Here is a 15,527-nt window from a genome sequence, read left to right as displayed (position 1 = left end):
TGAGGATTTCTCTGAAAACATCGCAGGGATTTATTTGAGCCCCATTGCTTTGATTTGCACTTTTGTTTTTATTAATGAAACAGTCGTTACATGCGGAAGTAACAGCACTGATAAATCATCTGACTCTCTCTCACTCTCTCTCTCTCTCTCTCTCTCTCTCTCTCTCTCTCTCTCTCTCTCTCTCTCTCTCTCTCTCGTTGTAATTGGTCTCTTTCGACATCCTCAGACAAAACACTGTTACGTCAGCATTTTGTTCTGAATGGAGCTGTCTGTCGCCAGGTTATTAATTCATATCTCCTCCTCCTCAGATGTTCACTCAGTTCTTGTCTTAGTTATTTCCTCAAGTATTGTATGGACCGTGTTATGAGGGTTATTGGTGATATTTGACAGCATATGTTGATATTAATACACAGATCTTCTGATCTGCAGGTGACCCAACACTGCCCGCTATTTCTGAATTATTCTGAAATAATTGTTGATTTATTTAGGCTACAACGGATCTGAATCCACACTAACTGACTTCAAAACTCACTTTTTTTAATTTTAGAGCTGATTTACAGCCGAATTGAACTGTTAGCCTCACTGAATCATTATTTTCCTGTTGTGTACTGAGACGCTGCTTTTGAATCTACTTGATTGTATAAAGGGCTATATAAAAATAAAGATGACTTGAACTCAGGACCGGACGTGGTGTCACTAGGCCTTAAAGGTTTAGCCAGACATTTTATTGTATTTAACAGTGTATGCCAATTTCCCCTATTTTTACATTTAGATTTATATAAATTAAAGAGGGTTGTATGATGGCGAAGGAAATCTTTAAAACGCTAATTACTTAACACTGTAAAATGTGACATGATCTTGAAAAACATTTAACTAAATACTTGTTTTAGTATATAAATATAGTAAATATAACGTGGTCAGGCATGTGGCTTTATCTGCAGTGCATTCATAGATTGATACATGCCAACTTCAATTTTATTTTCATGAAGAATAAACTTTACAAAGCTTTGAAGCTATTTATAACTATTTTTTTCATTATGACAATAATTCATTCTACATTTACAATAAACTACCAGGTGTCAGCTTTCAAAAGAGATCATACTTGTGCTTTTAGTACAAAGGGTTCATGAACTGTATCTGTTTCAGTTTGGGGATTTCTGGGGATTTTTCAAAAGTGGCGTTGCAGCCTAACAGGTTAAATGAATCTTAGTTTGTAAAATTTGACTAATTTTAATAATGAAACTGCATTCTATCGTTTTATATGTTATAAGACGGCAGTTCTTGGCCAGAAACACTCTACAGATAAAGCGTTGTAGAATTTTCGGTTCGCGTACCTACCCGAAGTGATCAAATCAAATTCTGCATCACAATTTATAGGCAAGACAAGTAGTTTGTTCAGGCATGGTTTGTAGGGAATTACAAACCTGCGCACATGTATTCAAACGCACATAACTATAGAATCAATTCTTAATGCGCATGTGAACGCCATCAGCGTCTATCACATGCGTTTAAAGTCTGTTTAGAGAGAACGTGACGTGTTAGCGGCCCCTAATTTAATAGCAAATGACCATTTCGACGGAAGTGAATCAATCAAAACTAAGTTTAGCTGGAAATAACATTATTCAAGAACCACTATAAAACCAAACCAATCTCTGTTACCTTAAATTATATGTTTATCTCTGTAAAAAGCTGCTTTAAAACAATCTACATTGTTAAAAGCGCTATATAAATGAGGATGACTTGACTGCAAAGTGGACCATGCTTTAAGCCTGGCTCTGTGAGAGTATGTCTCAAATGTCCTCCTGCATTAGTGCGTGTGTGTGTGTGTGTGTTTTTAAAACGAAACCCAACACCAGATCTGCTCTGTCCTCAGTGTTGTTGACCTCTCAGTCCTGCAGTATGACCTCCATGATTCCCCATCAGGGCCTTTTCAGCACAGCAGATGGCTAAAGCACCCGCTATCCACGGTTATTAAGACAAACAGCGTCCCTGCGGCTCTGAGGACAATCAACACCTCTCTCTCTTTCTCTTTGCAACTTTCTCTTCACCTTAGGCAATCTGCGTTGACTCCAGCACTCAGTGTCCATTGGTGCAGGTGGCGTGAGGCGTTTGCAGCCGTTTGCAGAGCGCCGCTCTGACTAACATCTCTCGGGTTACCAGGTTTCCTCACCACGCAGCGCTAAATCCATTAAAATGCGAAATCAATGAGACATTAAGTGATCTTTGCATAAAAGCAGATTGTACTGGCGGCGATTAGACGTGTTTAAAGTAGAGCACATCAGAGAGAAAGTTCCAGAAGACCATAATTTGCTCACATATGATGAGGCAGAGAGAAAGCGGCAGCAGTTTAAAGTTCATGTGCTGTCAGACTGCATTTGAAAACGTTGACTCTCCCTCATCTGGGGATTTTTAAATTGAGCTAAATGCTTAATAGCCCCCCCAACAACATTTACAGAAACGCACATAAGTTGGCCAGTGTGCTCATTGAGATACTAAAAACTGACATCTGTTAAAGCGCATCGAAAACAAAAACAGAGAAATAAGGGTCAGAGAAATCTAATAATCACTGGTATGGAGATCCATTACACACACAGGACGAGCCGTCTAATATTACACTGCATGGGGAGAAATCATTAGCATCCTCTGTCCTGTAATGAGAGCTACTTAAACCAAACGTACCACGATCTGAGAAGAAATTATAGCAGTTTAGCGTACTGCTGTTTCAGGAGGGATGTCTGATACTGATGCATTGAATTTATCAGTGATTAACATAATCAAAATGTGTCTAAATTAAATATAATACAATAAAACTCATTTCTGTCACTGTAAATGCTACAAATGTATTTAGGCATCACAACAATTTTCATACAGTATGAAAAATATTAATTTTGACATTTTGTAAAGACCATATGTAACTGACTAAAACTATAAAAATAAACACCAATTCTAAATATTAATATGTACTATAATAGTACTGTATGTAAATAATACGAAAATAACACTGAAATGAGCATGTACAATATTCTCATCTTGATATTGACCAATATATATCCATTATGGACTAATACAATGTGTTTAGAAAAAATTCAGATAATCATAAAGTTATATATCATGCATGCATCCCTATAAACTACAGCAAACACATAACTGGAAAATGCATGTAGTCTTTGGGGTCAGAATTTCCACCCCAAAGTCAGTTATTCCAAACATGCCTCCAAAACCAAAGGAGAATTTAGTTTAGACATGTCCTGTTTACTTGCTTTTGTGCACATCAAAATTCGTTCTAATATTTGTTGTCGAGTTGATTTTTGTGCGCAACAAAACATATCTGAAGCTGAGACTAGTCTCTACATGTTTGACACTAGAGAGAGAGCATAACTCGTGTCTTCTTTCGTCCCATAGCAGGATGAGTTTACATCATCATTAAGTAAAACAGAGACATCATCCCCAATTGTTTTTCAGATCCTCTCACATCTGTCTGAGCGAATGAAGCTCTGGGATCTGCCACACCAGGGAACACAGCACGCGCCACACTCAGCTGAGACGAGCATATGTTTCCTCTATAAAGTGTTGGCTATTCAGGGTGTGCTGAGACTTGGACGAGACTCTGCGGTGTGTGTGTGCGTGCATGATTGTGAGTGTGTGAAAGCGAGTGGGTGTTTTGTTAACACAGAGGTCAGACTGTCCCAGAGCCAGAGACTCTGTTATCGCAGCACTGCCCCCTTCAGACTCCTGATGGAATAGCATGAAGCCCGGGAGCTTGTCCAGATTTAGTAGCGCCTGTGTGTTGTGGTCACACGGTGACGTAAGAGTTCTCTAGAGAGCGCAGGTGTATGTGTGTTTCTTCGTCTGAAATCTGCAGAGACAAATGGCTCCTGATGGCTGGTTTGTCAGCAGTCTTATCTTCTTCGTTTTTAAGATCACCCTCCAGGCAACAAACACACACACACACACACACACACACACACACACACACACGCACAACTGCTCTCAATATTAGCAAACAGACGAAAGCTGCTTCTACAAGAGCAGACAAAGAACAGAGATGGATGTTCATACTGAAAGCAATTTGTAGAAACCTGAAGTCATTTGTAATTTTCTATAAGAGTTAGCGATTTAAGGCAACATGAGCGAAAGTTCAACTTGCAATGCAAATGAGCAGCAGTGTGTGCGTGAGTGTGATCTGCTTCATTTAAAGTTGCATATTGCAGTGCAACCAACACAATCTCAAGTGATCCTTGTCATTGTAAATGCAATTTACAGCTTCTGTATGCAAATGAGCTCTGCTGTGATTGGCTAACCTCTTTGCATATAATAAGTGAAGGCCACTTCAGAATCATCAAACACTATATTAAAGTCCTGTGTTAGGAGTGTGTGTCCTTGTGTAGTGTGCGTTTTTCGATTGTCTCGTAAGGTCTGTTATCTTATATCTCTGGAGTGTTCCACATGCTGCTACCTGTGCTTGACCTTTGACCCCATGCTTTTATTTTGACGCCCAGCTGACCACTGCAGGAGAGAATAGCCGTACGTAGGTCTTTCATCATTTAAAAGGTGGAGATAAGATTTAGGGTCAGGACAAAATGCAGCACAGCCTTTGAAAAATGACTTGTATAAAGTGTGTGTGCGTGCGTGTGTGTATATATTGTATAAAGAGAGACTCAGGAAACTGCAAAGGTCTTATATTCTCTCTTGGAGAAACAGTTGACAAAATGTCTTTTTTTATTTTCAACCAATGATTTAGAAATAGCATATTTGATAGCACAATAACTTGTCACTGTTGTATAGGTGTGAATATGAAGAAAGCACATGACTCATTAAAGGTCTGAGCCATTAGCAGCGTCTGAACACACTTTATGCTCTCGTTCAATCAATCCTCCACTTTTCTGCGAGTCTTTCCAGCACACAGCTCTTGTGAAATGATCAGAATGGTGTTTGTGTGTTGTGCGACTGAAAGAGCATCCTGTCTTTATAAACAAACAGTGAGTAAAGTGTTTATCTTCCTCTCTAGGTTGTTTTACTTTGTGTTTCGCCGCCTCTTAACAATAATTTTCCCTCGTGAGCGCCAGATCCTGACGGCAGAGAAAAGCTTTTCTTTCTCTCATTATAATAAAAGCACTGACAGATCCTTGTTAAGCCCGGATGATCTGAACGGGTTAAACTTCTTATTTCATAAATATGAAGAAAGAAGACAATCCCACGGTCAGAGATGGATTCAGGGATCTCCAGCCCCGCATTTACATTAAAACGGGAGCTTGTTATACGGTGAAATTTCAATGAAGGCACTGCAGAACGCATTTAATGAAATTCAGATGTGGCTCCATGAATCTCATTAACAGTCTTTGTGCTTTTCTGCTGTCCGATTTCCCCCTCGTCCGTCCAGTTGTGAGAGAGATTTCATCAGCGCCCGGCTTTTAAAAAGACAATGTCCGTTCCGATCTGAACTCCCCGCGCTCTCTCCTCTGACGGAGGCGGAAATCTGTCAGAGTTTGAGTTCAAAAGGTGCATGACTGACTCTTCCTCTGTTTCTGTCTCTTTTCACAGGCTTCGGCTTCGTAACTTTTGAGAATGAAGACATTGTAGAGAAAGTCTGTGAAATTCATTTTCACGAAATCAATAATAAAATGGTAAGTGCTCTACCCGTTTTCAATTTCTGAAGGTGATTGTGGGATTAATATTTTATTTCCTATTTAGCAGAATTTCAACAGCATGCGCTGGTAAACAGTGTAAAGTGTTGGACAGTGGCAAGAAAGCGTGAAATTGTGTGTGTGTGAAAACATTTTGATCAGTCAAGAAGAGTCAGAAACTTTCCCCTCTTCCCTTCATATATAAATGCTTGCATCATAACTGATGGGGCTAAAGAGAGACCGAGAGGACGAAAGGTGACTGTACATGTTGGTGGTGTCTCAGTTCGCTCCCTAGTTCAGTAGTCAGTGCACTAATCAGGGAATCAGACATTTTAAAGGCTGCATTAAAGGAGAATTCTGGCCAAAAATGAACCTAGTGCTAAATAACACATGGGCACCGAGTCGACCGTTCTCTGGGATGCGTTTTCATGATAATCGAATGTACCCAGTTTTAACATAAGTTTTAGTTTAACCACAGATTAGCTTATAACGCTAGTGAATGGGGCATTGAATACGTACGAATAAAAATCGCTAGTTAATACGACTAACAAGGCTCAAAATAGCCCCACACTAACACGCTAGCATAATGAGGGTCTCTACCTGCAAACCGAAGCATTGAGAACTGTGTAAGTGTACAGACAGTGTAATAAGGAGATACTTTATAAAGATAGTACACTTCAGTATATAGGCAGGAGCCATCTTTGGAAAACAGTCTCGACCAGTCGAACCACGAACGCCGTGCTACGTGAGCTGAACTGTGACTATCGACCAACACGTAGCACAGCGTTCATGGTTCGACTGGTCTTTGTTTTCCAAAGATGGTTCCTGCTTATATACGCGAAGCTTAGGCCGTGTGTCCACCAAAGCATTTTAGCCAGCTGAAAACGCTGGACGCTCTGCTGGAAACGCCTAGCTGTGGGCGCTTGAGCGTTTTGGCAGCGCTGCGTTTTTTTCAGTTGAGACGCTTCGTTGCTATGATACAGAATATCGGCAGCACAGTTTACTTGTAACTGATTTCGCAGATAATTTGTTTCATACTAAAAATTTATTTTTCATCCACTTTGTTCGATTAGCTCTGCTGGTTGACGTCGTTGTACAGAAAGAATGTTGTGACAGTTGGTCGTGTGGTTTTTGTCCCGCCCCTCCTCCACTGTGATTGGACGGCTGTGTAAAAAGTGACAGTGATGAGCGCAGCGTTTTACCCAAAGTTGAACATTTTTAAACTCTCGCCGACCAGTAAAAAACGCCGGGCGCTCAGCGCTTGAGCGTTAAATACACGCTCAGCGCCTCGTTACGCTCATGGCGTTTAAAAAACGCGGCGCTCCCATTTAAAGCAATTGGAGTTTTTACGCCAGCTGCGTGAAAAAAGGCTTTCCTACTTCCTGCTCAGCTACTGTTCGGACGCTCTCGCTTACTGCTCCGCGCTTTGCTCTATCGCTTTTATATTTCTATATTTTATCTCCTTTTATCACCTAATTTTAACTTCAGCAAATCAGCACAGTGCTCAAACGTTTGGATTACTACAAAAAAAAGCAGAATTATTTTATTCAACCAGCCTCCCACTGAAAGCTTACATTCCGGGGAAGAGAAAACAAAACTGCCTACATTCATAAGGATAAGAAAATGCCTCCTCTGGAATCTACTTGCTGCTCCAACTGCCACAGACTTTTACAAAGGATTGCAATTCTTGAAACAAAGTTAATTGCGGGACCACCAAACCAGACGGAACACACAACAGAGCTTCGTCATGGACGTCCTCAGCATACAGCCGGTGAGTCCCATGAATCTAGTGCTTCTCGACAGGCCATACTGAGTGTAGAGAAACAAGCCGATCGTTTTACTAATCGATGGCACAAACAGGGTGCGAGACCCAAAGGCACTCGAGACATCAGATTGTCACGAGCATCACATATTACTGCAGTAGCATCCTCTACCCCAGATACGGCTCTGACAAGGACTGCAAACACTGGTCTCCTACCACCGCCTATACATCTTGAGAACAGATTTGAAGTATTAATGAATGAGGAATCCCCAAATTTGATGAATGTGATCACACACAGACAGAATCAGCCAGTAGCTAACACTGATGCTAACTGGGGCTCAAGGTCGAGCAGACAGCGGCACTCAGCTCACAGTGCAGCCGAGCCCAGGACTCTGATAGTGGGCGACTCCGTAATCAGAAACATTAATAGCAGGGATACAACAACGTGCTGCCTTCCACAAGCAACAACATCTGATGTAAACAGGGAACTTCAGAACATTCTGATGAAACATAAGACTGCAAATCGACTGATCATTCATGTGGGGAAGAATGATATTCATAAAGAGCAGTCGGAACTTCTTAAAAAGGATTTCAATGAACTTTTTGAAACACTTAAAAGACTGAAAGTTCAAACATTCATCAGTGGACCACTCCCAGCAAGAGGAACAAACAGGTTTTCACGGTTGCTTGGGCTTAATACATGGCTGCAAAAAACCTGCAATATAAAAGGAGTGAACTTTATTGACAACTTCAATCTTTTCTGGAGTCAGAGGCAACTGTTTCAACAGGATGGCCACCACCCAAACAAACTTGGTTCAAGAGTGCTAAAGGACAATATCTACTTCTCCCTCCGTCATCCTTCTGCAATGTGTGCCAATCCACTCAACCTGAATGGCACACACACACCTGGATACAGTATGAATGACCACAGGATTTCACTTCAGCCCCTGAATGGACATGCGGTTGACACATCACACAAGGACAGTGATAACACCACTCAGCCACAACAACCTCTGCTCACGGACACAATCTCAGCTGAGCCCTGCCCACAGAGCTCACCACAGACAGACTGTGACATACCAGCACTGCTCCAATATACAGCACCCAAGGACGACTTTCTGGAAAACAGCCAGGGAAACCAGGACAGCATATTACAGCCTCCAATAACACCAGAGCAAAAATCACTCTCACTGGAAACATTATCACTCTCTCCAGCATCTCCACTTCTGTGCTTCTCAGAGAAAATGGAACAACTGGTGCACGCTGGAACTAGACTATCCCACTCTTTTGCTGCGAGCCCCCAGATACCAACCAAAAAACGCCAGGCCCCACAACCACCAAAGCCTACGGGCCCAGCTCGCCCTCCCCCTCCCCCTGTGAGAGCTCTTCGGCCTCTGCCACAGCGCCAGGGCCCACACCCTCCTCCGGCGGCTCGAGGTGAACCAAAAACAACTGATACCAGCTCTCAGTGATATGTGTCGGGTCCCCGCTATGATAACAATAACTTTCTCAAATGTTTACAGAACAAGCGGGAACCCAGTGTGCCTGTATGTTTTTCTATTGCTGTTCAATTACATGATAGAAAGTCTAAGGCCTTCAAAAGCCGTACAGCAAACCCATCTAATCTGGTGCCTATTACACGACATACCAAGATTGCTGTGGGGACAAAAAGTAAGACTGTTAAGTTAGCACTTTTAAACATCCGCTCACTTAAAAATAAATCACTTTTAGTCAATGACTTAATAACCACATACAACCTGGATTTTATGTTGCTAAATGAAACTTGGCTAGAAGAAAGTTGCAGTGCAACAGTCCTCAATGAAACAGCCCCTCCTAACTTTACTTTTATGAGTGTCTGCAGAGCTGTCAGAAGAGGCGGAGGTTTAGCTGCTCTTTATAAAGATGTCTATCAATGTAAGCAAATATCATTTGGGAATTACCCGTCTTTCGAATATCTGGGTATTGTGTTAAAAGGTGCTCCACGCATTTTACTTATCATTGTTTACAGGCCTCCAAAATACTCTCCAGCTTTTGCTGAGAACTTAACAGAACTGTTAAGTTCTATTTCCTCAGAGTTTGACTGCTTTGCCATTGCTGGAGATTTTAACATTCACATAGATAATGCAGAAAACAATATGGCAAAAGAAATCAAAACTGTTTTAAAAACTTTTGATCTGACTCAGCATGTACATGGAGCCACACATAATCGTGGACACACTCTAGATTTACTTATCAGTAAGGGTCTAAACATTTCATCAATTGTTATTAAGGATGTAGCACTGTCTGATCATTTTTGTATTTTCTTTGATATATTGATCTCTCCTGCCATTGAAGCTAGATCTGTGTCTGTCAAGAAGAGATGCTTAAATGAGAATACTAGTGTACTATTTATGAAGGCTATATCTTTAACACCAAGCATATCTGCTGACTCTGTTGATTTTCTCCTTGATTCTTTTAACTCAAAAGTTAAGAGTGTAATTGATGATATTGCTCCTGTGAAAGTCAGGAAGAAGAGTGGCAGACAAAAAGCACCTTGGAGAAACTCAACAGCAGTGCAAAATATGAAAAGACAATGCAGAAAAGCAGAGCGCATGTGGCGGAAGACAAAACTTGTAGTCCATTATAACATCTACAAAGACAGCATCCATGCTTTCAATAAGGAACTAAGCAAAGCTAGACAGACTTTGTTCTCGAATATTATAAACAGCAATATAAACAACACGCGCACTCTTTTTGCTACTGTAGAGAGACTGACAAACCCCCCAAGCCAGATTCCCAGTGAAATGCTCTCAGTGAGAAAGTGCAGTGAGTTTGCTTCTTTCTTCTCTGAGAAAATCAATAATATCAGAAAGGTGATCAGCTCATCCTTGAGTTGCGCTGGGGTCAGGCAGATCAAACAACAGCACGAGAAAGTAGCAACTATGTCTGATTTCGAAGAAATTGATGGCAAAATTTTGGAAGAAACCGTACAGCAACTAAAAACATCAACCTGCGCCCTTGATGCACTTCCCACATCTTTTTTCAAAAATGTGTTACACAGCTTAGAAGCAGATCTCCTAGAAGTGGTAAATGCCTCACTTCTCTCTGGGAGTTTTCCGACCTCCCTGAAAACTGCTGTTGTCAAGCCCCTCCTGAAAAAGAGCAATCTGGATAAGACCATATTAAACAACTATAGACCGATCTCAAATCTTCCTTTCATAGGCAAGATCATTGAAAAAGTTGTCTTCAATCAGCTGAACAAATTCTTAAGCTCGAATGGATACTTTGACCATTTTCAATCTGGTTTCCGACCGCACCACAGTACAGAGACCGCGCTCATAAAGATAATAAATGATATTCGCTTAAATACTGATACAGGCAAATTATCAGTGCTGGTACTACTCGACCTCAGTGCTGCATTTGACACTGTCGATCACAAAATACTTCTTGACAGGCTGGAAAACTGGGTCGGGCTTTCTGGGATAGTCCTAAAATGGTTCAGGTCATACTTAGGAGGCAGAGGTTATTATGTGAGTATAGGAGACCATAAGTCTGAGTGGACATCCATGACATGCGGAGTCCCTCAAGGCTCAATTCTTGCGCCACTCCTATTCAACCTGTACATGCTCCCAATGAGCCAAATAATGAGAAAGAACCAAATCGCTTACCATAGCTATGCAGACGACACACAGCTCTACTTAGCCCTATCGCCTAACGATTACAGCCCCATTGACTCCCTTTGCCAATGCATTGATGAAGTAAACAATTGGATGTGCCAAAACTTTCTTCAGTTAAACAAAGACAAAACTGAAGTCATTGCGTTTGGAAACAAAGATGAAGTTCTCAAGGTGAACGCATACCTTCAGTCTAGGGGTCAAACAACTAAAAATCAAGTCAGGAATCTGGGTGTGTCTCTAGAGTCAGACCTTAGTTTCAGTAGTCATGTCAAAGCAATAACTAAATCAGCATATTATCACCTGAAAAATATTGCAAGAATTAGATGCTTTGTTTCCAGTCAAGACTTAGAAAAACTTGTGCATGCTTTCATCACCAGTAGGGTGGATTATTGTAATGGACTTCTCACTGGCCTTCCCAAAAAGACCATAAGACAGTTGCAGCTCATACAGAACGCTGCTGCTAGGATTCTGAGCAGAACCAGAAAATATGAACACATCACACCAGTCCTCAGGTCTTTACACTGGCTGCCAGTTACATTTAGGATTGATTTTAAAGTATTATTACTGGTATATAAATCATTCAATGGCCTAGGACCTCAATACATTGCAGATATGCTCACTGAATATAAACCCAACAGATCACTCAGATCATTAGGATCACATCGGCTAGAAATACCAAGGGTTCACTCTAAGCATGGCGAGTCTGCTTTTAGCTACTATGCCAGCCGCAGCTGGAACCAGCTTCCAGAAGAGATCAGATGTGCTCCTACAGTAGTCACATTCAAATCCAGACTCAAAACACATCTGTTTAGCTGTGCATTTACTGAATGAGCACTGTGCCACTGTTCGTCCGACTGTTTGCACTGTATTTTATTTTATGTTTTAATTATTCTGATTTCTGTATTTTATCTTTTATTCTAAACTGTTTTAATTATTCTGATTTCTTTTGATTATTTTAATTTCTTCTATGTAAAGCACTTTGAATTACCATTGTGTATGAAATGTGCTATATAAATAAACTTGCCTTGCCTTGCCTTGCCTTGCCTTTGGTGGACACACGGCCTTACTGTCCTTATAAAGTATCTTCTACTCTGTACCCAAGTGTTATTTAGCCCTAGGTTCATTTTTGGCCGGAATTGTCCTTTAATCGTGAAATCCTTCTAGTGCACTGAAACATTCGCTCACAAAAAAGTCCCACAAGGCACCAAGAAAATCAGGACGCAACAGTGCTCACCATTTTCCCCTTACGCAATTTCTGAATTGTGAAACAAATCACGCAAACCAACTCATCACACATAATGATATGCAACAGATATAAAAAAATAAAATAAAAACATATTTAATTATATTTCAATATAAACATACATCGCTAGACAGGTAGTGAACAAAATCTAGCAGAAATCTATAATAAAAAAAATCATTTACGACTGAAATTTTGCAGGCATATGTAACGCGCAAATTACAGTAAGTACCTTTAACAAAACAAAAATTCAGAACGATATCAGTTCTGCTGTTGTTCATAAATACCAGATATCATACAACAAATCAGTGACCCAATGTGTAGTGAGCCAGGGTCCTTTCCGGTGCATGAAATCATGTGTACGATATACTGATTCTCGACCTAGGGAACTGATTGAAACGCACCCGTTGAGTTCATTAAATAAGGATTATCACCCCACAGGCTCCCCATTACTGGGCAGAACAAGCAGACAGGACTGCCAATGTTAACTTTTAGCTTGCAAATAAATGTTTCATCTTGGAATCAGGTGGGAAAAGACCTGGGCCGAATCCGAAATCATCCCCATACCCTCATTATGTGAGGGGACATCCATTTGTAGTGGTGTCCGAAACCATATTGGATGTTATTGAGGGCACTCATTCAATCCCACATTGCACCGCAATTATGAGTGTACACCAATGTAATTTACCGTCCGGATTCGCTCCCTCTTTTTCATTCACTCCTTTAAGTGAACCGTATTAGTGGACTAATGTAGGGAATAGGGATTTCGGATTCAGCCCTGCTCTCAGCCTCATATAGGCCACCCATAGATGTGTAATGCGTAGTCACTCGTGCCAGGTTCATGGCTTCAAATGTTTGTTTGTTTTAAATGCTAGATATCCAGTATTTTCATACTCTCTATGCAGAGTTTTACATTTACCCACCTTAAATGTCACATAAAATTGACATTTAAGACAAAACCTTTCTGTATAAGTTGGCACTTTTTGGCCAGATTAAGCTGCAACATGTGAACCTAGTAGAGAACCTTTTGTAAACAATTTAATATTATATTTAAGTAAAAAAAAAAAAGAAATATTTTTAATATTTAAGTTATTTTACATACTCTACCAATCAAAAGTTTGGGGTAAGTAGGACTTTAAAAAAAAGAAGAAATTCTTACTTTTATTCAGAAAATATACGTTAAATTGATTGAAAGGGACTGTAAAGACATATATAATGTTACATAAGATTTCTGTTTCAAATAAATGTTGTACTTCTGAACTTTCTATTTAAAGTATCCTAAATAATATCACGGTTTCCACAAAAAAATTTGCAGCACAACTAAACACACAATATGAATGTTTTTTGTGCACCAAATCAGGATATTAATATGATTTCCAAAGGATCATGTGACACTGAAAACTGGAGGAACGATGCTGAAAATTCAGTTTTGCCATAACAATAATAAATTTAAAGCACTTTCTATTTTATTTAAATTGTAATAGTATTTCACAATATTTCTGTTTTTACAAATAAATGCAGCCTCGGTGAGCATAGGAGACTTTTGAATTATTAAATATTAGGGGTGTAACAAAATATCGTGTCACAATATATCGCAATACAAAAATGCCACAATATGTATAGTGGATCGTTCACTCAAAATAAAAATTACCCTGTGAGAAAAAATTAAAGTTTTTAGAGTCGGTACTACATTAAACTACAATATATAATGTTGAATGTATAATGCAATGGGGGAATATTTGTGGGTCCTTATAATGGCAAATGTCTGATATTACCAGTAAAAAGTGGCCTACATTATTTTTTTTAAAATCTAGCCAGTGACAGAGCACAAGTTTGTTTTTAGTTAGTTATTTGATGCTATAAAAACGGCGCTGCGGCGGACATGATTGACAGCTGTGATTGACAGGTTCTCTGAGCAAAGTAGTCACTGAAGCAACAACGGACTTTTTTTCAGGATCTTTGGAGGACTGAGGAGATTGGAGCTTTAAATTTGATATCTAAATTTCTATAATTCATTATTTCACACCGACATAATGGGTTATTCTGCAGTAGAGGTGCGTGCTTATGATCGATTCAGTGAGAGTGAGGGCGGGACCAGAGCGTGACGTTCATTTCGTGGCTTTACTTCCTGCTCACTACTGCGCATGTCTGGTCCCGAAATCGCAACTGCGCAGACTCAAGTCCCAAGATGTCAGCGCCATATCGGGACAATGGCGGCTTCACTTCTCGCCAATGGAAGAGAACGAAGGGGCGTCGGCCATCTTTTTTTTTACAGTCTATGGTCTTGGAGTATCGCAATAATATTGTATCGTGAGTTCAGTATCGTGATATGTATCGAATCGTGACATTAGGGTATCGTTACACCCCTATTAAATATAATTTAAATTGTAATATAAATATTTTTAAGAAAAGTGTGCACAAATATATGCCTGACTGGGCAGAAAGCACGAGTTGATAGGAATGTGTTTTACATGCAGAGGAACGGCCCCTGGCTCTCTCCGCTGTGATTGACAGGAGTCGTGTGTGTACCCTAGGCTCATGGGACACCTGTGGGATAGCACAGAATATCAGGAGCAGAGGATCAAATCCCTCAAGATCTTCCGTCACAGACAGGTTGTTCCTGAGCCCAGGGACGGATCCGTGAGCGCGGAGCCATGCGATCGATTTCCCAGTGATAGTCCATCATGTGGTTGTATTGTGCAGAGGGCAGCACGACCTCTCATTTCGGTTCTGATTGTCTCTCCTGTCGTCCATTCACTGTGACTGTATAAGAACAGCGCAGAGCGGTAATATAAGGTAAATAACTGTAATGGTAGAAAAGGCTGTTTGTTTATTGGAAATGACGAGAGCTGATTGCTTTCTTGCTCTGCACTTTTGCCGACCAGTGGAGCTACACATGAGATTGAGGCTGTTTTCACACTTGGTTTGATTTCTTGGTCTGAACCAGAGTACACTAGCTTAGAGGCGAGCCTTGGGATCAAAATCTTCAATCAGGGCATGGGTCATTTTAGAATTAATTTAAAAAATATCACAATCTCTACAGGTTGACATTTCTACCATCACATGCATGGGCATTATTTGCTCAGATGGGCTGTTTGCTTGTGAATATTAATTAGGTTATAAACAAATAATTGTTTTTTTTTGTTTTATATTATTTGTAAAGACAAATAGGATATCAGCATCATTTGTTATCGGAAAATTTATTATTTTTAATTTATTGGTTATCGGAAGATATTGGATATTTT

At 40.2% G+C, this 15,527-nt stretch overlaps 1 protein-coding gene across 1 annotated transcript in view; it reads left to right on the top strand.

Annotated features, from left to right (window-relative positions):
* Positions 1 to 5,541: 5,541 nt before the first annotated feature.
* Positions 5,542 to 15,527, top strand: part of LOC143733267 (RNA-binding protein Musashi homolog 2-like) — a gene marked incomplete at its 5' end in the record, with an annotated part of 55,381 nt that continues 45,395 nt past the window's right edge. Inside the window, one exon of the mRNA XM_077224894.1 lies at positions 5,542 to 5,624. Coding sequence (XP_077081009.1) covers positions 5,542 to 5,624 — 83 coding nt within the window. The remainder of the gene's footprint in view (positions 5,625 to 15,527) is intronic.

The sequence above is a fragment of the Siphateles boraxobius genome, unplaced genomic scaffold (assembly GCF_051911475.1).
Source record: "Siphateles boraxobius isolate OS27281-9 unplaced genomic scaffold, OSU_SipBor_1 93, whole genome shotgun sequence".
NCBI classification, from domain to species: Eukaryota; Metazoa; Chordata; class Actinopteri; order Cypriniformes; family Leuciscidae; genus Siphateles; species Siphateles boraxobius.
This window is presented reverse-complemented; position numbering and strand designations above follow the sequence as displayed.